The sequence below is a fragment of the Epinephelus fuscoguttatus genome, linkage group LG20 (genome assembly GCF_011397635.1).
Source record: "Epinephelus fuscoguttatus linkage group LG20, E.fuscoguttatus.final_Chr_v1".
NCBI classification, from domain to species: domain Eukaryota; kingdom Metazoa; phylum Chordata; class Actinopteri; order Perciformes; family Serranidae; genus Epinephelus; species Epinephelus fuscoguttatus.
This window is the reverse complement of record NC_064771.1, coordinates 34,729,366-34,752,247: the sequence shown is the minus strand read 5'-3', so window position 1 is coordinate 34,752,247 and position 22,882 is coordinate 34,729,366. Positions and strand designations below refer to the sequence as shown.

General features: G+C 41.5%; 1 protein-coding gene across 2 annotated transcripts in view; it reads left to right on the top strand.

Annotated features, from left to right (window-relative positions):
* Nucleotides 1-22,882, top strand: part of ankfn1 (ankyrin repeat and fibronectin type III domain containing 1) — a 162,153-nt gene that overhangs the window by 46,898 nt on the left and 92,373 nt on the right. For both annotated transcript variants that reach the window (XM_049563232.1, XM_049563233.1), the window contains exon 6: nt 11,323-11,360. In XM_049563232.1, the coding sequence (XP_049419189.1) occupies nt 11,323-11,360 (38 nt within the window). The remainder of the gene's footprint in view (nt 1-11,322; nt 11,361-22,882) is intronic.

The following is a 22,882-nucleotide window of genomic DNA, read 5'->3' as shown; positions in this document are numbered from 1 at the left end:
CAAAAACAGTATATTAGAGGAGATGCAAAATCAGAGCACTGTAAATGCACTGTGTAATAAATATTAATGTAACAATGCACACTGTATTTAGAAATATGCTTTATGGCAAAATACATGGAGCATAGTTTTGGCTGACGGCATGGAGGCACGTGCGTGTGGGGCCATGTGCTGGCGCACAGGTACACACATACAGGTTTCGATCCGCAAGTGTTGGAGATAAAGGCTTCCCAGCCAAACTGTGGTCCCAGCGCAGGTGTTTTTGAAGGGGTCTCTGTGCATGCGCAGCTCACGCTCCTAATGGTGCTCACAGTATGAATGGGTAGTGGACAAAAACGCGAATATAAACAGTAGAAATGTGGGAAAAATGCAAAAATGGCATCGTGGCTGTCTGCACATGACCAACATGAAAGCCTTTGTGCAAGGTCAGAGAGGTAGGTCAAAGCAGTGAGGAGGAAAACGGATGATGATGGACGGAGAGACAGAGGTTTCTCCATTTAATAGTAGGATGTGCTTTGTTAACTCAGTCTGAAGGAGCTGTATGATTGTTAATTGCTGCCATTTGATTAGCTAATAGCCAAAATACGTGGTACACGATTGCAGCGCAGCACACCTGCCATGGTATGACCGCAGCAGAGCGCATAATATAATCAACTGAAGCTGCTACACTGTACATGAGAGCGCACTTACCCGTGCGCAGCACTGTTTAACATTGTTTTTATCCAGCTGGTCTATTTTTTCTCCTCTACGCACTGCTCTACGCCCTCCAACTGGTAAAGCCTGCATAAAACTGCGTTCATAACGAGTACAGTCAGTTTAAAAATGATCAAATTGATTATCTGATTGTACCAGATGTAGAAGCAGTACGAAGCAGAAGAGCAACCTTGAACAAACTCTCCATAACCAACTGCATTACCAATTGACAAAACTCAACACACACACAGTGAAGCTGGCAGCAACCACACGCTGCGGAGACGGAGTCTGATTAGCAAGTAAAAAAACCCTGTCCTGCTTTGCCTGCATGTCCCATGTCATTCCGCTGCAATGTGTCACACTGGACGTGGAAACACTGCAAAGTCTCTCTGTTTTCTGTGGAGTGCTGTTCACAGCCTTTTGGCGCCCATGTTAAGCAATTGTTGCCGCTCACACTGGACGCACCGCAGCGCACCTCAGCTGGTGCACAGTCTGCAGCAATAGTTTCAGTGACTTGTCTATTTTTTCTGCAAGCAAATCTTGCAGACACACTCGTACAAGCAGAAGTACATGTAGTTATAAAAGAGCAGAGGAGCAGAAAGGCTGGCTGACCAGTGCAGAGAAATGACCTTCTGGTGTGAACGGCCAGACGTCTGCTAACAAGGAGCTGTGCAGCAATTAACATATTGGGCACTTCTGCGCCCAGTGAAATCTTGATGACCTCATCTTTTAATGATCAGACAGAAGGCGTTATCACTGCTGACTTAAACTCTGTCATGTGTTTTTGTCATGATGCACTCGGGAGAGCAAAACTAATAGGTAGGAGATGTTTTTGAAAGTCAGGTGTTTTGATGCAATGTTGACGACTAAAGGAGGATTTTCAAGATACTTCCGCTGCATTTTATGTTGCTTGGGTTCACATGATGGCACACCATGTCGCCTCATATTTCCCAACCTAACGTAGAAACATTAATATGAGTTGCAGACTAAAGATGGCTGCATGTTTATCTGGTCTTGCCAAATGGTTTCAGGTCTCGTCAGTGTAAAACATGAACTTAAATAGTAGGAAGTTGTTTTTACCTTAAAAGATAATCGTCAGCAGGTTAACCAGCCGTCACGAGGACGTTTCATTCTCCCAGTACAGTCCAAATGGCTGGTGAACTGGTCCAAGTGGCTGCTGGATTAAATAGCCCCTGTGGCACATGAAAAAAAGGAGTTATAAAAAGTTAAATTTCCTGTCGCTGAGTGCAGAGAGAGAGAGACGGTGTGTGTTCTTACATAAGGTCTGCTTCTGCTAACAGTCGTCTCTCTGTGGACGCATGCCGGCCCCGAGGGCCCCGGGACGTCCCCAGGGAACTCCGGTTCCTACTGACATGAAGTCATCACACACACACACACACACACACAGCCTTTGACTGGGACCTTTATGACTCAGGAGTTTTAGAGAAGAAAGTGTTTTTACTCACAAGGTTTGTTGTGCGGGAGTTTTGGATTTTGACACTGAAACTGGATCTGTTGTTGTTTAAAATGCAGATATGAGTTTTCTTAAATAAATAACACGGTAAACATCCTACAGTTTGGAATTTGAGATATCCATTGGCTGCACAGGATGGTACTGACCTTACTTTAGTCTCCCTTTACTATGGAAAGTTACTGGTGGGAGCATGTAGCTTTACAGAGATAGTACAACAAAGCAACATTAGCTTTAGCCTTTATCTTTTCTGGCTAACAGTAATTCACATCATCCTGAAAATATGTCAGCAACCAACTCCACTTGATGTACCTGTACGTTAGCTCTGTAGCTAGCAAACTAGCAGTGTACTAACATTAGCTAACTTTAAGTGATACTTTGCCAATTTTTAGCCAGCTCTGTGTCAGTGCAGTGTGGTTATATGTGTAAATGAACTGAGGTAAATTCCCTCTATCATCTCTCAGCTCAGATCCACTGGATGATGCGCTTCTCTCTACAACTGTTACTCAAACTACAGATTGTATGTCCTCATTTTTGCATGCCCACCACCACGGACACACTCTCTTAAACTCAGACCAAACTGAGCTCAAATAGCAAAACTAGTCAGTGCTGATTGAATATAAACCAAGTGTCTGTTCCTGTGTTAGCTGTTTCATGTCCAAAATGTTTTCAAAATTATATTTGAGCTTACTGTTTAACTTTAATTCAGTGTTGTTTGTCACCACCTGCCATATTGTTAACTGTGTCAAACTGTGCCACTGTGCAGGACTTTTACTCATAACAGTTTTACATTGTAGTATTTGAGGCTGACCAGGGTTTTCCCTGCCTATCTAAGACAAGGGCGGGTGGCCTGGGTAATTTTGGCCGCCGCCTCGGTTAAAGTGTGTGTGTGCGTGGGGGGTGTTCAGATGTAGCGTCTTTTGCTCGCACAAACCCATTACTTTCAATGCGTCATGCACGCTCACAACCCAAAGCGCTGTAGCGGTGCGCATTCGGTGCGATGTGCTTATTTTTTCATTGGCGCACAGCTCCACGGACCTGCTTCTCCCTCTAGTGTTGTGTCAGATCCCAGTTCCCCCTCGGGCTGTGTCTCTCCAATTGTTTCCCACGGAGCTCTACCCCGTTTGAAAGGTGAAGGAAGCCCGCATGTGGAAAGATGTCGTCTCCAAGATGTAGAATGTGTATTACAGAAGAGAAACACACATTTCAGGACCACTGACTTGTATCATCAGAACAGACATGTCCTGTGATTTTCAGCCTCCTTTCATATTTAATAGAGGGGGGACAATACCTGACAGTAATATTCTCAACTGTCAGGATGTGCCTGCTGTAAAGGGTAAATATAATCATAGAAGGCTGAAAATCACAGGACATGTCTGTTCTGATTATACAAGTCAGCAGTGTAAAGCTCAAGTGTGTGGGGGCCTCCTTTCACATTTGATAGAGGGGGGGACCTTATCTAAAAGTACAGCTGTCAAAATGCCCCTTGCCACAGGCCTTTGCCACCTCTGTCTCGATAAAACCCAGGGAAAACCCTGCTGACATTTAAAACAATGCTTCTGGCTAAGATTTATTCACGCATTTGAAAGGGATTTGATAAAAGGCTCTGAAACTCCAGCTGTTGGTTATCACAAATGACTGTCTTTATTTGACAGAGCATCATCATTATCATCAACATCATCCAGCACAGAAGCTGTTTCCATATTTTCATATGATCTGAAAAGATTCTTCAGAAACATCTGTGTGATTTTAAAGTTCCTGTCTTTGTTGGATTAAGGTATGTCGACGTGTGACTCTGAACATGTCCCTGCAGCATGAAATTACCAATCATTGTCATCTCTGTCGTGATGCAGCTGCAGGGCGTGTTCGATCCATGTGCAGCCGTGACAATCATCCAGTCAATAAGCCATCACAGCCTCACAGTGACTAATCCAGATGCTTTTATACAACACAAGTGGTGGGACTGTTCTTCACCTGTACACAATCGCCACATGACATGTTTGTCACTAAGTGTCTGCAGAGAAGCATCATGCCTCGTGCAGCTTTGTGACAGTTCAGAGTACAAATGGGAGAGAGTGGATGAAGGATCGTCCTTGGAGCTAAGTAATGTCTAGGGAACGTGAAATGTACTTTGGACTGATTCAGAGTTCTTAGAGTGAAGGTGACATATTAAAACTGTGAGCAGAGACGGATGGAGCAGAGATGAATAAGTCAGTGACTAACAGATGGAAATTAAGACATGAAGACTTGTTTTGTGGCCTCGCTGTGAGTCTAGGCTGGAGACAGGGTCATGGTGATGATACTTTATCCTGACAGACGTCACACTTCACACTTGGTTGGCTAAATTTTTCTTAAATTGGACTAACTTGTTATTATTTTGTTAACAGACTCTTTTAACAGCAGGAAAACTTTGGTTTGTCAAAGAACTTTTGTGGCGTGCTCATTCAGAATCAGTCGGAGGCCCGAATGGCTCATCTTTAGATTAACATGGATTTATGTCTTCGTATCGATTTTTGATGATTTGGGGGTTTGTTGGATTTTAAATAAACAGTCTATAAAATCCAGTCGATAAATATGATTTGCATGCTAAAGTGCTACGTGTGTGTGAGTTCAAACATACCTCAGTTCGATTATAGTTTGGTGATTTGGGATGTCTTGTATTTGATGTGATTTAAGACACTTTAATTTCCACCTGCACATATGCTAAGTGACCACTTTATTAGGTACACCCATGCACTCTAATGCAGTATGATAAAACTGTTCTGCCATAAAATCTACGTTAATAAAACCTGTAATATTCAGTTTTTCTGGACTCGAGGAGTTAAAAAAATAAAACAATATCGCAATATTTTTTGGCTATATTATGCTACACAGTGTATATATATATATATATACATATATATATCTTTTAAAGGTAGGGTCTGGAGGATTTTCCAGTTGATGTTTGTAAACACACATTCAAATTTGGCCCCTCCTATCAGGCTCAACTGCGCGCTGTCCCTACCCCTCCCGGCAGTTGGGTGTTACACAAAATGATTCAAAGCTCAATCCTCACACTACATCAAGCCATATATTAGCTAAACGTAAAGTTATTTGCATCGGTTGATAGTCGGAATTAGCCTCCACAACAAACTACGTAGGAATTACAGTTGTTGTAATGGAAAAGTTGATAAATTAGCAAACTAGCACAAGCTAACCGGCCTGTATTTGGGATTTACCTGTCCAACAGAAAGCGTGCAAGTCACACACGAGTTTTGGCCCGTGCTTTATCGGCTCGACGTTTGTTTGAAAATCCTCCAGATCCTACCTTTAAAAACTCCTCCAAAGTATGGTAGACTACTAAAATACAAAACTATTAAATGAACTACAGGGACAATAAAGTTAAATAAAGTAGTTCCTATAATAATAAATTCAACAGAGATCTGTTATAATAATCTTTAATACAGTACTGTTTTAATGAAGTCAATTAAATGTTATATGTAAAGTAAAAGTGGAACCACTAGTGCTTTTATTTTAACGTGTTGATGTTTTTGCTATGAACTGGGAGCTTCCTGTCTACAGTTGTTGTTAGCATTTAGCAGAAAGTCAAACTGTTGCTGCTCGGGAGTCAGAGTATTTATAAAGCTTTGAAATCAGCATCACCTGGCCTTTGGTAACGATGACTGTGAACAAGCCAGAGCCCTAACAAGCTCATTAAGGAGGACCCTGGGAAAAGTTGTCTCTTGGGGAGCCCAAACTTTTCGACGGTGCTCCTTTAATTTTGTCTTCACTCTTAAATTGTACAAAACAAAAATAATGTACTGATCTTGCTTAAGATATTGAAAATATGTCTTTTGGAGATCAGTTCATCTTCTACTTACTGAACTCTTCACAGTTAATGAAATTTTGACGAGAGGTGCCCAAACTTTTCCATGACACTGTGTAATGTTTGTCAGTATTTTGCAGGAGAGAGATATATAGTCATTTTATACATCACACATGGAACAAGTTATGATACATCATGTGGATGCACATTTGATTCCAGTACAGTTAACGGTCCACATTAGCCCCCAGCAGTAAATGGGACAGCTGAGACTCGTCACTAACATCACTGTGGTGAGGTGTCTGTGGCTGGCTTGACTGCGGTGTTTTGGACCTAACTGTGTAACTGTAACTGAGTGCGGAACGAGAGATCAGAGCACGAGCTGTTGTCGCACTAGCTATGCCTATAGTCACAAAAAATAGGCTGCATGCAGACGTCCACGCAGAGGTCCTTGCGGACCCTCAGGGACATGGATGGATGACAACATTTATGTCACATGGACCAAAGCAGACCCTCGTGGCCACGTGGACACAGAAATTTACTTAAAGGTCTGACAAAAGAAATGTTTCCTCCATCCAGCAGTCTGCTCTCTGAGTGGTAGTGAGACCGTTCACATTTCGTCTTGTTCTTCTAATGCTGCTGCAGTAAACAGTAGAGTGGGCTCCTGTTTCTTCACAGTCAGCACGGTTCTTGAGCCTCTCCAATGTTCATGGCATTTTGTGTCTCCTGTGAATGGTACCTTAATGTTCACGATGTTCTGTATACATGGTACTTGAGTTGAGCTGTGTGTTTCAGCCTTGCACACACGAGTTCCTGCTTTCTAAGTGGTTTTTGTTCGACATTGACGGCCCACTGTGAGCTGTATAGCTGCTCGCTGGCAGCAGTGAACAGTCAATAGATTTCTCCCTGTGGGTTGAGTGATCATCTCATCTCAAGGCTGGCGGGGGGGAAAGCATCCGTCTTCACCAGAGAACGACAGCGCCAAAACATCCCGCTGCTGCCCTCATCACCATCCAGACACAGCAGAACAGAACAGAACAGGGCCTGAGTGAAAGATAAAAGCCAGCTGACAAGAGGCAGCTGTTGGAGAACATCTTCACTAATAACGGTCATCCTCCTGTTTACAGTCACTTTCAGCTGTGTCTTTCTGCTGTCAGACTCCAACAAAGCTGCACATTCACTGAGACAAAAATACAGGCAATCATAGACAGCCATGCTGATTTCTTTCCTGTCTGGGAGTGTTGAAGCTCAGTGAAGTTTACAAAATGTCAGTGTGTCAGACTAATGGATCTGTTGAGTTCTGACCATTTGAATTCATCACGTTGCTGTAGAAGCACTTACAGAATTCAGCAGAAGAATATAAAGTGGTACATGGAGACTGTCACAATACCACATATTTTTATGACCCATATTTATGTTTATTGTTAGACGGCCACCTCTTCTGCCCGTCATAATTATGATGGGAGCAAAGGAAGAAGTCAGGTGACATTGATTAAAGAGCAGCAGAGTCCATGTAGGAAGGAGGTTTGGGTGGATGGATGGGTCAAACAAACACTTTTTACCCAGGAGACCTCTGTTCATGTTCTGTGTGAAACCAAAGGTCAACATGCTTCATGTTATGTCACATTACGTTCATAACAAGTGTACGTATTTTAACTCAAACCATGAACTAACCAAATACATTAGGTGCAACTGTGACCTTTTTAAAATATCAACCAAGTTATTAAAACTACAGCCGTTGATCGTTGAGCATTAGCTAATCTATCATTTAGCAAATTATCAGGATTCACTGCCACATTTGGAGATCAACACTTTTGTGCTAGATCAGAAAATATGTGTTGCACTGGAGGCAAGTTGCATTTTCTGTCATTTAATTTGGAGGACTCGTTGACCCAGCAGTACTCAAGAACAATTCCTCAGAGTTTCATGTTTGATAGACGAAAGAGAAGCCTGAGAAATGAGAGCTGACAACATGGCCATGACAGAGATGTCAGTGAGGAAACAGCAGCAGAAGAGAAAAATGGATGTGGTTACGTACGTTCAGAGACACAATATGGAGGCTTCCTGCCAGGCGGTGCATTGTAGGTGCATCTACAGGCCTTTAGTGCCCGTGAGATGAGGAGGAGGAGGGAGGAGAAGGAGACCTGTGAGAGTTAAAGTGAGCGCTTTTGTACAGATGGCAATTTCCCCTCTCAGCGTTGTTTTCAGTTGTCAAGGCGACAGAATATTTTCACCTCACGCTGCCCGAACCCTGCCATTCCTCCATCAAATCAAACCCACCCCTCCTCCATCTGCTACATCCAGCAGCCTTCACACATGACACCGCCGATCAAACACTCTCCGGTTCTAAGGTTGAGACACATCAGTGGCTACTTGAGCCTGCAGGAGGAGCATTGGTTTGTAAACTCTGCTGTTATACACCAAAGTTACAGCACAACTCACAGCCCTCATCCTCCCACACACACCGAACTGTTAGCAGTTTTTAGTAACTTTAATATTATTGATATTTTGTGCGTCCATACGGAGAACACTACACTGTATTTGCACATATTTGTCTTTTTTCCCCAGTATTTTACATATTCATCATGTTGTAGTCCAAAAGACAAAGGTCAGTTTCTGCATCCAGTAGTTCTTGGTTTGTGGATTTGCCTGCAGACATTTCCATGTGATCACTTTGCTTTTTGCAGCCAAACAATTTAAACAGAGTTTCCATCCTGTGCCAGTAGTATTTCATGAACCAACTCTTAATCAAAATACTTTTATTATCTCTTTAGTAATCTCTTGCCCCTTTTCAACTGGACAAATCAACACTAACACCTACTGACATCTGGCTTTCGTATTTAGTGGTAAAGGTTACAATCGGCATTCCCTCCCAGGACAAATGATGATTCTGTGGCAGTCACGGGTATATACAGCTCCAGTTCCTATTGGCTTTGATTGGAACTGGAGCGGACGGATGATGGTGGACACATTAATTTTAGCCCCTTTGCCAGTACAGTGAAATGCCAGAAAATACCGTCTGTCTCTGTTCAGGCAGCGCTTAAACATTGTTCCAAATTTAGTTGGCACCGAGTTTGAGAGAGAAACTGAATAAGTAAGAGATAAAAAGAAGTAGCAACCGTAGCATTTTCACTTGCCTCCATGCTGCTTTCTGCGCTTTACTGCTTTCTGCTGGGATTGCTAGGGCTCAGGAGGTAGAATTGGAAGATCTTTGGTTCGATGCTCCTGATGGCCGAGCCATCGGTGTGTGAGTGCGTTTAGACCGAGTAGACGGTGGCACCTTGTATGTATGTTGTAGCCTCTTACCATCAGTGTATGAATGTGTGAATGTGACTGTAGTGTTTGTGCTTTGAGTGGTCGGAAGACTTGAAAGTGAGAGTCTAGTTACTACTACTAACCTGTTTTCCAGCTCGTTCGTGACGTTGAACGTAATTGTGATGGGTTTTGTCAATGTTTAAAAAAAAGCCTGCATGCACATGCTAGTTTTGGTGGGAAAATTATATGTATAAGCAGATGTCTGCATGTGAATGTAGAATCTGTCGGCAACAGGACAAGATTTTACTATCAGAAGTGCTCAGGTTTGTGTTTGTAATCTGAATAGTGTTGACCAATCATGTCTGAGCCGGCTTTGGTTGCCTACAGTCCATGGAGACCAAAAGAGAAGAAATGCATCTTTTAAAATGCAATCTCAGAGCCCTTTGGCTATGGTCTGACGACAGCTTTTTATTAGCTTTTTGCTAATTGAATTGTAAAAAGGGGAAAAGAAAGTCTTGGCCTGTATATCTGCTGGCTGCACTGGAACCCCCGAAATATTGGCAGTTGTCCCCAGAGGCCAAATCATCTTCAGACTGATAGACAATGGGTTCTGAGGCAAGATTGTCTGAGACGAGAGCAATGGGGCATGAAACTGTGATGCTGGAGGGTTACAGCAGAGGTGGTGTTGCTCAGGTGCTGTTTGGGTGCACTCTGTTTAGCATCCTTGGGTTTGCTGGACCTGACAGAACTCTTTGGGTCTACTTGAATGGATGGTGGCCTATATACAATAGAATGCTTTCAAAGAGCGAGCATTTCTTTTGGTCTTTTATTCAGGATCTTTTCAATAATGGTAGAATTGTAATTATCACCCATATCTTTCTAAATGTATTTCAGACTGTGGACGCCTCAGTGAAATAAATCCGTAACCCCCACGTTCTATGACAGTGCATCACCTATTGAGCCTTTATTTTAAAGAATTTACTGTTTTGTTTTTTATCTTGGTGTCAAATAAGTTATCAAGAATTGTGGATTACACTGGTATCGGTATTGACTACTCACTTTCTGGTTTTGCTACACACCAAAGGAGAGATGTGCAAATTATTCAGTTGGACAATCAGTCAGTGGTGTAACAGCACAGACACTCACCATGTGTCAACACCTGCATCAGTGACGGTGTCAGAAAATAGCAAGGACAAGGACAAAATTGCCCCCAAGTTTTCAAAACAACTATATGTATTTATATTTTTAACAGTATTACAATCTGACATTAAAGTATAATTTTATTTTCATTAAATTAATTTACTGTTGCGTCTACAACTCATTTTCCACACATAATCAGCAAGATTGCACTGATTACGTGAGAGTAATCTGACAGAGAAGGGGAGGGGGCTTTGCTGTAACATAAGTATAAATTAACCATTTCTTGGGTGATCTGTGTCTACAAAATGACAAATTCATGAAAAATCAAAGTAGAATGAATGTTAAATTTTAAATTAACTTACTTCCAGGATTGCATCTAAGGAATTTATAGTAATTTGGCCTTTTTAACAGTAAAAGTAACTGTAATGTGGTGAAACATTAGTACTGCTATCAGTAGATTAGTGGTTAAATCATCACATTTAAACTGGCTGAATTATAGGAAATCTGAGTGATATTTTGCAACCATAACTTTATGTAACCCATTATTTGTTTCATTTATAGTGGTTTCTACTGAAGAGTGAAGACACTGTCTTAGTTGGTTTTGCTTTTCATGTGCTTATTGTTAGAACATAATGACAATTTTTGATGGTCCCCAGACATTTTGAAAATGCCCTCATTTTTTAGGCCGTGGGGGCCAAAATTGCCCCCAAAATATTTTGTTCATTTCATACCCAGTTATCACTGATTCACTGATAACTGATTTCTCCATTTCCTGCCTGATTGTATCCACTTGTAGAAAGGCTCTTGTTTCTGTGGACAGAAGTGTGTTAGTGGTGCAACATGAGTGTGTTGTTCCACAGCAGAAACATGAGTGTGGAGTGGAATAGATGTGATGTTATATATGTTAGTGGTCTGCATGATCCTGCATAGAAATTGATCATTTTCTCCTCTGTGTCCTCCTCAGAGTCTGGGAACTACGAGCCGATACGACACCAGGAAGAAGTAAGTCTTGTTTCTAGGTGTCCTTTTGTTTCCAGAGTCGTATACAGTCTTTTATCATCCTCATCTTTTATTGGTGTCTTCATCACCTCCCAGTGCTAAAGTGTCTCTGTTGCCCTCATTCTTTTCTGCCCTTTATCACTGGAATTGAAACATTTCCCGGAGCTGTGAGCAGTAAGTCATGATTTGATAAACAGGAGTCATGACCTCTCCTGTTTGGTTTTTTTTTGCTGAGAGAAAAGGGATCTGAGAAACCAGATTATGTCAGCATTCTTATTGTTTCCATTTTCAACCATTGAAGCTGAATAGAGGGAATATTTTTAGCTGAAGAGAGAAACCTTGACTGCAGAGCTCACAGCGTTTCAGTGAGCTTGGAGAAAAGAAGCAGAAACTCTCGCTGCTTTCAAACCTGTGCTACTTTCTTACCTAGTAACCACGGTAACATAAATGCTCGTCAGCAGGATTTTTCCTGATCAAATCAGATACTGAAAATGAATTAAAACAGAGGTGTGATGTCAGTGACCAAACAGCATCAACACACAATATAGCAGCACCGATTTCTTCTTTTATTGCCCCGTTTCTACGTGTTTGTCACCGTTAATGGTCGACGAGGTCAAATTCCAGTCTGGATTAGTAATAAGACGATAAACCAGCTATCTCTTGATGAGCTCTCTGGGACTCCAGAAAACAGAAGTTTGCTCATAAAAGGTTTCTAACTGCTGCATGACCTGCTGTCTGATGGTGTAGTTTGTGAATCAGAAGCCCTTTTTAAACAGGAATTGTGCAAATTTGCAGGAAAGCCCAATCAGTCTTCTTTCAGCATTGGCAGTATATAAACAAAATTGGGGAGTGCAGCAAAATGCCGCCTACCTACTTTTGTTTATACAGAATGTGCCTTTTTCGGGGCAATGGGCACCTCGGATCAACTCGCCAATCCGGCTCTGTGTGTCTAAATGCTCGCAGCTTGCCGGCAAAACGCCACAACATTCGCAGAAAATCTGGCAGTGTCCAAAGGGCTGGAATCATTCTAAACTGACGGACACATGCCCGCCATCTGCAATCAGCATTCCGCGTGCCCCCGTTTATCCATACAAGGGAATTTGTTTTCCCAGAAGAGTATCATAAAGAAATTGGTGAAACTGTTTCTACTAGCAGAGGTCAGAGAGCTCCATGGATAGCCAAACAACATTCATCTGCACACACTGTGATGTCACAATGCTGAGTGAATATCATCAAAGTTTCCCTGCTTCCCTTCTCTAGTTCCTGTACAGCAGGGTTGGATTTTATTTCTTGCTATAATCATTAAAAAGCAAAAGCAACATGTGTAAAAATGACTGCATGAGAGTTTGTAGAGCGCAGCTGTGTTGCTATCGGACCCTTGTCGTAGCTGGCCGATGCTACGCTATGATTGGCCAGTCTACGTTCAAGGTCAGTTTCATAGTTGTTTATTACAACTAAGCCAAAACATGGTCTGAACCATAACCAAGTGTTTTTGTGCCTAAACCTAACCACACGTTAACCACAGTGCCGTAGAAACGTAAAGTTTTAAGGTATCCATTACATGATAATTTACAGATGTGGTTTGCAGAAAGGCACAATGCCAACATTCATTCTGGGTTGTCCAAACACAACGCAACACTTTTGTTCCAGTGCTGCATCTCAGAGGAACCACAATCTCCGATGATGGTCCACAGAAAGAAAATGATGTTAAGGAAAAACTTTTTAAAAATATTTGATACTTTCATAAGACATGGAAATAGCCGGAGTTCCATCTGGCAGACTGAGAGGAAAAAGATAAAAATTCTCTCCAGCTCTCCAGTCATGAATCTGACGTCACGAACAGACCGAACACGTCAGTGATGGTTGATTGTTGACTGGCAACATTTTCACCCTGCTCCTCTTCACTCTGTTGCATAAATCCGGGCTGATTTTAATTGTCAGAGTCCTCTCTTGAGTCAAGGGCTGGCCTTAGTTATTGAATAGTGTTTTATATCTCAGCAGCACTAATGGATTTTCATGGCCTCGAGCTTCTGTATAGGGGAAGGGTAGGAGCACAGACGCTTCACACAAAGAAGATAAAAAGATCTTTTATGCAGCTAAAAAAAAAACTATCTCTATATTTTGTTACAGTTTATGATTTTAGACTGAGGCAGAGTTAAAGTTCTCTTCTTCCCCGTTTAAATGAGAGACCGTAGCGTCTTCAGGGGCAGCTGTGTGAGGTCTGATAAATGTCCTCCGGTGATGTCACTTGAGTCAGCATCTGTTGAGGACTACAAGTTTGAAAAGTAAAAAAATCTGGAGGTGTGGAGTTAGAAAGAAGTGAAACCTCTGCAGCTCACTGCTCATCTCTACCAAACTGTCCGGGCCTGAGTGCGAAGAGGAGTGTGCGGAGTAAAGAGAGAGGATGTCTCGGTTTCTACTGCATCGATTTTGATCCATTTTATTTGAAACTTTACTTTGTGACTCTGTTACAGGAGTGAGATGATAAATCTGTGCAGCTCTCACAGGTTTATTTATTTATTAGATGGCACACAGTTAGGGTAGAGTACAGAAACCTGCTGTCAGTATGGCACCGGTCCCTATACGACCTGTACCTACTCGACTGAATCCTAGTGCAGATTTTGGTGCCTCACTTTGGTGGCAGATTGCGTGCGTAGAGAGTTTGTGGTTGAGAAAGAGAGCTTGTGTGTGCCAGTTGTGGTGACAGTGAGGCTGCAGTGAGCGGAGCAAAGAGGATGAAGTTAAACATAGCAGTGCAGTGTGTGTACAGTTGAGGCTGTTTATCAGTGAACAGCCCAGACTCTTCTTCTGTCCTGCTGTAGTTGACCTCAGAGGATTTGACCACTGACCACAAACCAACATGAGAGCTAAAAAACACTCTGATTCTCATACTCTAAATATATTCTGTGTGTGGTTGTGTGCACCATAACGTGACCCCCGTACTGTGATGGTTCAGCATGATAACATACACTCCTACTGTCTGCTGAATAATGAGATCTGACATCTTCATGAAGACAGAAGAACAAGAACATTTCTCTTGGATTAACAGACTGTGAGGCAAAACAACTGTACACCAATAATTGGAGTCTGTGTGTGTGTGTGTGTGTGTGTGTGTGTGTGTGTGTGACTTCTGAACTGTGTGTCTTATCAGTTGTGTAAAACACAGATCTGAGCGCGCTCTGTTTAGTCTCTTCAGTTCACCCCGCTGCGCCCCAGAGACTTAAACTGCCTTTTCATTCTGCTCAATGGACCAGACTCACACATTATCACACACTGACGCTGATGTGTGTGTGTTTGTGTGTGTATGTTTAAAATAGTAGCTGAGGTTTGCCTCAGCGATGTGACAACGTCAGACAGACAGACAGATGTGGGAGACAACAAAAGAATGATGTTGTAATTTAAAGGGCGACTGGTGCGTGTGTGCTTGTGTCTTCTATATGACACATTGCAACTTTAGCAACAGAGTGAGGACACTTTTGAAAATTGGGGACATTCTGGCCTGGTCGGTCCCCACTTCTTTCCTGGCCTGTTTTAGGGTTAAGACTTGGTTTCAGGGTTCATATTACAGTTAGGTTTAGGTTAGGGTAAGGGTAGTCTGAGTGGGCGGAAGTTTGCTGCATAGATCAGCCTCTCATTGGGCGGAACAAGCCACCCGCTAAAGTCCCACCCTACCACCTCTGGTTGTGGTTGTCAGCACGTCCTTTACTAACTTTTGCGGTGTTTGATCTTGCGGGGATGTAGCCATTTTCCTGCCATGGTTCGCGTCCTGTAGGCAATATTTTTGTGGGCGTGTTACACCAAAACCTGTTTCCCCCGGCAATATTTTTGCAAGCGCACCGTTGCTGTGGCACCGCCCAGAACGATTGAGTGAGAAAAGTGAGAGTCGACCCAGCCAGACCTTTCTTTTCTTGAGAAAGGTCGGGTGAGCGAGACTAGGGTAAGGGTAAGGGTTGGGGTAAGGGTTTGGCATTTACTTGTGATGGTTAAGATTAGGGACAATCTTTACCTGTCAGAGGAGGAGGGTGGCTGTGGTCTGACGCTCCCTGAATCTACAAATATTTTTTTCTTGAGCCTCCCTGAGTGAGTGGTGGAGAATGCATGACCCTTCCTCCACCATAAATGAGTCATTAGATTTTAAAATGAGCTATATGTAAGAAATCTAAAGCAAATAGTCGTAAAATCATCCTAATATGTCACAGAGATGTCTGAAATTGAAAAGTTGAAGATGAAATCCTGGAGTGGAAAAAAGCCTTATGTTTTATTCTTGTTGTGCAAACTGTTTATTTTTGTCCATATTTTGAATGAGATGTAGAATAAAGTGATTTTGATGAAATATAAGCTTTCTTTAAGCGAACGTTTCTTTAAAATAAATAAATAGATAAAATAAAAACACTAAAAAATAATAATAAAAAAATATATTTTATAATTTGGTTTGGAAGATATGTTTTCTTTAAAAATTGCCAATTTTTTCTCCAAAAATAAGTGCCAAAATTTGTAAAATCACCAAAAATTGTAAGGCATGTTCTTTAAAAAGAAATAAAAAAAATCTGTACATGTTGCAGCCATTTAAATCTGTATGCCCCGCCCCTAAGCCAAAATAAAAAACACAAGTCCCTCCCCCTTCTGCACCAATCTCTCCTCCCTCATAGATAAAAGCAGTGTTGTTTAAGTATGACATAATTTTCCATAAAATTAGTTAATAATCATGATAAATAATCGTTGTGATCGTCAGCATTGCAACTTTGACCTTCTTGCTCATATGTGCATCACAGTTTGTAGTTGAAAGGCAGAACATCTCAACGTTATCACTTAGTTACCTTTTGTCGAGCTCGTCAGACACGGAGCTCAACCTGGAGAGCTCTGTTGTTATTACTTTGTAATGTTTGTAGTTTTAACTCTCAACTTATAATCATGACAGTAAAATACATCTGCATTTCTCCTTCATTATTGTCACAGTTACGTCCTTTTGCTGTTGTTGGTTATCTTCATTTTGTTCATTTAAACAGCTCATATTATTACTCTCTGTCCCTCTGGTCATCAGTCACTTTAATGCTCTGTCATCCATCACTGTGGATTCTGACTGCTGTCATCCGGCTGTCAAACTGTCATCTGTCAGCAGCTCAGTCCATGTGAAGGACTTTGTGCTCTGCAGAGGATTGTTGGTCAGAGAAGCCAGAAAAGCATGCTGGCTCCCACAGTGCACAATGTGACCGGATACAGGAGGACTCCATACTGCATTTCACATACTTTATACTGGGATATACAGTACTAAGTCTTAGGGCTCTTAAGTCGATCTTCACTGGAATGACCCGATATTGATTCGTAAAATCCAAGATCGATCTTTTAATATACGCTTTTTCCCACCGATGTGTGAAGCTTTAATCTTGTTAATCTTGCCAGTTGTAAACGAGCCACAGCGCTAAGTTATGAACGACGCTCCAACGTTACTGCCTCTTTTATCTGTAACTGTCAGCTGTTAGCTGTTAGCTTACTGATTTACATTTGGGTGTAATTTATTATCCTGCTGCAGCGTCTCCTCCTGTTGTCTGTGCGTCCTGGCTGCTGCGCCACTTTTACACACACACAAACACACACAAACCAAAAAGTGATACTTCCACCACCGCCAATATTATGTTATAAGCAAGCACAGAGGCTTTACAGCTGATAGCAAACTGCACCCTCCACCCTCTGAACTTGCAGACTGAGCCCTCGTATTTACTGTCACCACGTACAGTCTGCAAGGTTAGACAGCCCTCCAGACTGTTTTACTGGTTGTCATGGAAACGCTCAACTGTCGCTGCTGTCACATTCCTATACAGTATATGTCATATACCTTGATGAATAGTGCCAAACTCATCTGTCCCTGCAGATAACAAGATATAAATCACATGTAGAGGCTTTTGTGTGACTAAACAAAGATGTAGGCTTTACATTCATCTCTATAACATACAGGCAATTGAAAAACCCATGTCAAGTCTGTATTGCAATGAATTGTGGGTTATTAAATCAGTGAAGTCTGCTCAAGTCTGCACACCAAGCAGACTCTCTGGAAGTCTGCACAAAGTCCCCCAGGGGCCCCTTATGGACTGGATGAATTGTGGATTTAGACAGCCCTCAGCACTCCTGACTTCCCCTGAACAGGACCGCAAGTGTGGTGAAGTCCAGACATTTGGATTCAGCCTAAGGGTTTGGTGTGACCTGCAGGCAGTGAGTCGTCTCAGCAGCAGAGAGGACACGAGGACTGACACTGATGATGTCTGTGTTCTTTATTCTTTCTACACTTCGTGTGATGTCAGGAATATGATTTATTTTATTAACATTTTTATTTCCAGTGAGATATTAACTTTATATTGTGACTTTGCTGTTTTAATGTTACTGTTGCTGCTCTACAAACAATTAGTTATAAAATATTCAGTTTTAATCCTGTTGTGAATTTATTCTTTAAAAAATAGTTCCTTGTAAATGTGACACTGTTAGTTCTCTGAGAATCTTTCACATACTAGAAAAAAATTGCTATTGCAACTGAAAAATACCCAATCAATATTGAATCGAATGAGGAAATCAGTGGCGATACTCAGCCCTACTGAGTCTCTTCCTGGCATAGTAAACAGTGTGGTATTATGGGTATTGGACTGCACAGGAAGCTCCACATCCCTGAACATTTGTAGAAACTGAGGTGAAGAGCAGGAAGATAAATAAACATCCAAATCAACTTTTTTTTTTTTTTTTTTAGCACAATCCAGGTAAATGCAGAGTGTTTATGAGTTTCAAACAGCAGCCTCAAACTATTTTGGGGCCACTTGACCCTGGGAACAGGTAGAAATGTAAATCCATTTCTATTATGACATTTAATGTGGCACTCAGTAGCTCAGTGGTTAGAGTGGGCGTCCTGTGTACAAAGGCATTGTCCTTGCACCGGGGGTTGTTGGTTTGATTCCGGCACTTACTGCCTCCCTACTGCCTTCATGCTTAGTTCTGTCCTGAGAATGAAAAAAAGGCCAAAAAATCATCTTAAAAAGAAGAAAATATAAACATTTATTAAATGCATGGTCTGAAAGTTTCACCTGAAACAGAACAGCCTGAGTACAAGGTCTGTATTTGTCATGTTACAATCAGCAGTCGTTGAATTAAATTAAATTCTGATTCTCCAATGAAGCTGCTACGACATGTCTGAAAAAATAAATCTAATCACTCAAATAACAAAAGAGCATTCAAGACATAAAACAAAAGGTGGTAGGTCTAGTTTTTTTTATTTCACTCCACCAGTTTTGACTATTTTTAGGACCATTTAAAAAATACCTAAATAAAAATCCATTCAAATTACAGGTTGTAATTCATCACAGTAGTGCAAGTTTAAATATTTTATTTATATTTTACCCATTTTACCATTATTAGAACAACATTGCGAACATCTACTAACATTACCTGGATGTTTCGTGTAATAAGACATGCAGCTCTGGAAACTTGAAACAGCCACATCAGACTTGAATAAATGTGTGTTGTGACTGGATGTGATGTTTAGGAACTGTTCACTTGAAATGTCGAGTCAGACACATGGACAACAACGACAACAACGTGGTTTTTCAGGCGACGCGTTCAACAAACAGAACATTCAGCAACATTCCCAACATCTTTATTGATGCTCCATAATCTTACATAACTGCAGCTTCAGTGAGCGCTCTCTGCAGAACAATATGTATTCCTCTGAGAGTGACACACACATACGCGCGCGCGCACACACACACACACACACACACACACACACACACAACCTCATCAGCATATTAGACTTTATTTTGTGGGATTTATTGAAGTGGAATTGTTTGAGTGTGCAGACGAGGATACCACTTTGCACCGTTATATGACACACACACACTCTCACACACACACACACATACTGAGGGGCCCAAGGTAGCCATTAAGAATAATGGCCTCTGGCTATGCGTTGCCATGGCGATTGAAAGGAGGAAAGAAAGGCAGGTTCAGTGGAGCTGATGAACGGTGGAAAGACTGCAGCTCTGCATCTCCTCTGAGGAAATTCATGTCCCGAGCTCCTCTGACACAAGACGCTTTCTGCTCAGACGTCTCCTCACATCCCAGATTGATCCTTTAACGTTATTCTGCCTGTAACGTGTGTGTTGTTTTAACTGGTGACAAAATTTAAACTGTCCTAAGGTTATCTGGGCGTTTTGTATGTCATCGTTTTCTAACAAAAAAGAGCGAAGCGATTAAAGGTTCAGTTACTGTGAGAATCGCTCACATTCAGACTTGTTAACTGCTTTAAACACATTCAGTTACCTTCTGATGCCAATTCAAACACACCTGCAGAGAGAGAGAGTTTATTTAAAATATTTTATTTATATTTTACCATTATTAGAACACATTTGCGAACATCTACCAACATTACCCGGATGTTTCGTGTGGTAAGACGTTCAGTAGCATCAGATTTTTATGCATCCAGGCATCTCCACCAGCCAACGCTAAAGTGAAATGAGAATACTGACAGCTGGATATCAGGCTGATGTTTGACATGATAATAAGCTGAAAGAAAGAGTGTGTAAAATTTAGGGGGATTCAACGGAATCTAGCGGAAAGGACTGCAGATTGAAACCAGCAGAGGTCTCTTCCTCTCCAAAACAAATGGGATGATAAGGAGGATAAGGAGTTTCACGTAAGGCCTCATTTACACCGCAAGCTATGTGTTCGCGTAGCACTCGCCAACGGTCGCTTTTCACTCGCTCGAGTTGCGCTGCTTTCGCGAGCAAGCTTGAAAATAGAAGAGTTGCCGATTTTTTTTTTTTTTTTCCAAAAAAGTGAATGGTCGCTGTATTCAACAAAAAACACAAGTTTGCGTGTGTTGTGACCTCTCTCGGCCACTGTAGACATCTCCTCCTTGACCAAACGAGACCTGACAGCCACATGTTTCATGCACTTACCCATTTGTAGTGCTAAATATAAATTCTCCAAGTGTTGGAATAATCACTGGCGCACAAACCTGTCCAACCTGGGCTTCAAGTCCAAACTCACTTCTTCTTTGAGGTTTATTGGAGATTTGCAAACACGGTGCACTACCGCCACCAACTTTTCTGGTGTGGTTTGTATTTTGAAGGGACAGCAGCGGCCGCTGTGCGACGCGTCTGTTCGGTTTTGGTGTGAATACACGTGTGCTGCCGCTATGCTTGTGGACCGCTTTGCAACTGCTTCGCGAATGCATCGCTTGAGGTGAAAATGAGGCCTAAAATAAATCCATGTTTTCCCAACACTTAAGCAGAGATACTGGATAAAGCGAGATACCCCACTCAGATCGCTTCCTGATTCAGTGACGTCAGCGCCACGCCCCCGTAGGAGACTTGCGTCAGCTCTGAATGCATTGTCGTCAATGAGGAAAATGAATGTGATCACAATTTATGGTCAATTCTGTCGCTCTGTGGTCACTAAAGTAAATATTGGGTTCATTTTCCACAAGCCACACATCTTACCAACATTCTGACACTAAAGCTGCATTTTTCATCTGCACAGATCAAGAGAAAGTTAACTTTGTTGAGGGAGAACAGGCTCTGACTGGAAGGAAAGCTAACCACGCCCACTTAGGAGACAGGAAGAGTAACCGTTTTCTTAACATTGGATAAGCCTACGGTGGGGTATCTCCTTTATCCAATATCTCTGACTTAAGTCACAGAGGGGCCGCTAACTACAGTGGCTGACATGAAAACGCAAATGGCCCCTCGGAGCTATTAGAAACATGGTGGCGCAACATAAATATAGCCTATATGATATGATGAGGAAAATCTGGCAAGAAAATGTCCTTTCTTGTGTAAAAATGGATAATGATGATTTATAGTAGTGAATCCAATCAGGTGGTTTGGCCCACTTGCATTAAAATGAGTCAAACTAATTTGAAAAAAATGTACATGTTTTCCATTGTTTGAGTTTTTGGAGGACACACTGATTAGTCAGGGGTCAAACAAAAATATCAGAATGTAGCTGCTAAGATTTATTGATCCTGGAGGGTGTATAGGAGTCAATATCATCAGTGTTGACTGTTGGACATCAGGCTCATGTCTGATATGATATTTAACTTAAAACACATTTAATATGAGACTGAACATTTCTGTGGAAGATAGTCTTTTTATTTAAAAATGCATAATTATATAAAAGAATTGTTTGTTCTTTTTAAGAATCAGATTACAAAGTGTCTTCAGTAATAATGATATATTTTATAAAGGCTTTCTTTCTAAAGCAGTATGTAACATGACAAATTCTAAATGAAATTATAGTCAAGTATCAAGTGAAGCAGAATAACATGGGATTCATGTTCCAGTGAAATCTGATGGAAGAAATAAAAGACAAATTGCATAAAATTCAGCTGATAAAATTGTGGTCGAGATATTTTACAGACTTCACGTTTCAGTTCCTGCGACCCCTCTGGGTTTCATTAAAGGTCTCAATACTGAAAGGTTAACAAGGGGCGAGGCCATGAGATCAATACGATCTTTAAATCAGTCCTTACACATGCTGGGAGCCAGTAAAGAGGCTCAGACTGGTGTGATGTGCTCAGAGCTCTGCAGCTGAGCTTTTTGTGTGAATAAATTCACTGATAATATTTTCCCCTCAGTTAAAGTGTCTCCTCTGTGGGAGGAGAAGGAGCTTCCTGGTTCAGGAGATGTGAGGGTATCATGTGACAGTGATGAAATGTGGGAGGAGGTGTTAAATATCCTTCTGACTGTACGTGCGTCTGTGGATGTCACTTAATAACAGTCTGATTACGCACACTAATAAATAAAATCTATTGTGTGTGTTTGCCAGCTCTCAATATTCTCTCTGACATTTAATATGACGGTGTAATCAGCCGTCATATTTAAATACACGACCGTTACATCACATGAGAGCAGAGAAATGTGTACAAGAGACTCCTGACTGTAAACTCAACACTCACAGGGCATTAAAATCATTTACACTTTTAGAACAGTGACATTAGAAATAGATAAAACATAACTGTTGCAGTGATGATTACTGACGTCTCCACGTAAACAACAGATCAGAGTTATAACTGGCAGTCTGTGTGTGTGTGTGTGTGTGTGTGTGTGTGTGTGTGTGTGTGTGTGTGTGTGAAGAAGAAACCTTTCACTCAGTATAAATACTCTCACTTTTAGGGATGAGCACCAATCATGAAATTTTGGCACAGTGGGTCTAAAGGTTTACCTCTGCAGCAGCTGCTCCTCTCGCCCATCATCTGATCACAGCTGTGATCACAAAAACCTCCAAATTTAAAGGAAGAAACAAACAAAAAACTAAAGTTACAAGGTTTTAATTGAAATAGTTGATTTAAATTTTAGGCATTATCCTTGGGGCTGGGTGAAAATAATAGATTCATCCGATTCAAATCGATCTTCACTGGTATGACCTGATATCGATTCGTAAAATCCAAGATCAGTCTTTTTATACACGCTTTTTCCCACGGATGTGTGACGCTTTAACCCCGTTATCAAGCTGCAGCGCTAAGTTATGAACGCTCTAGTGTTGAG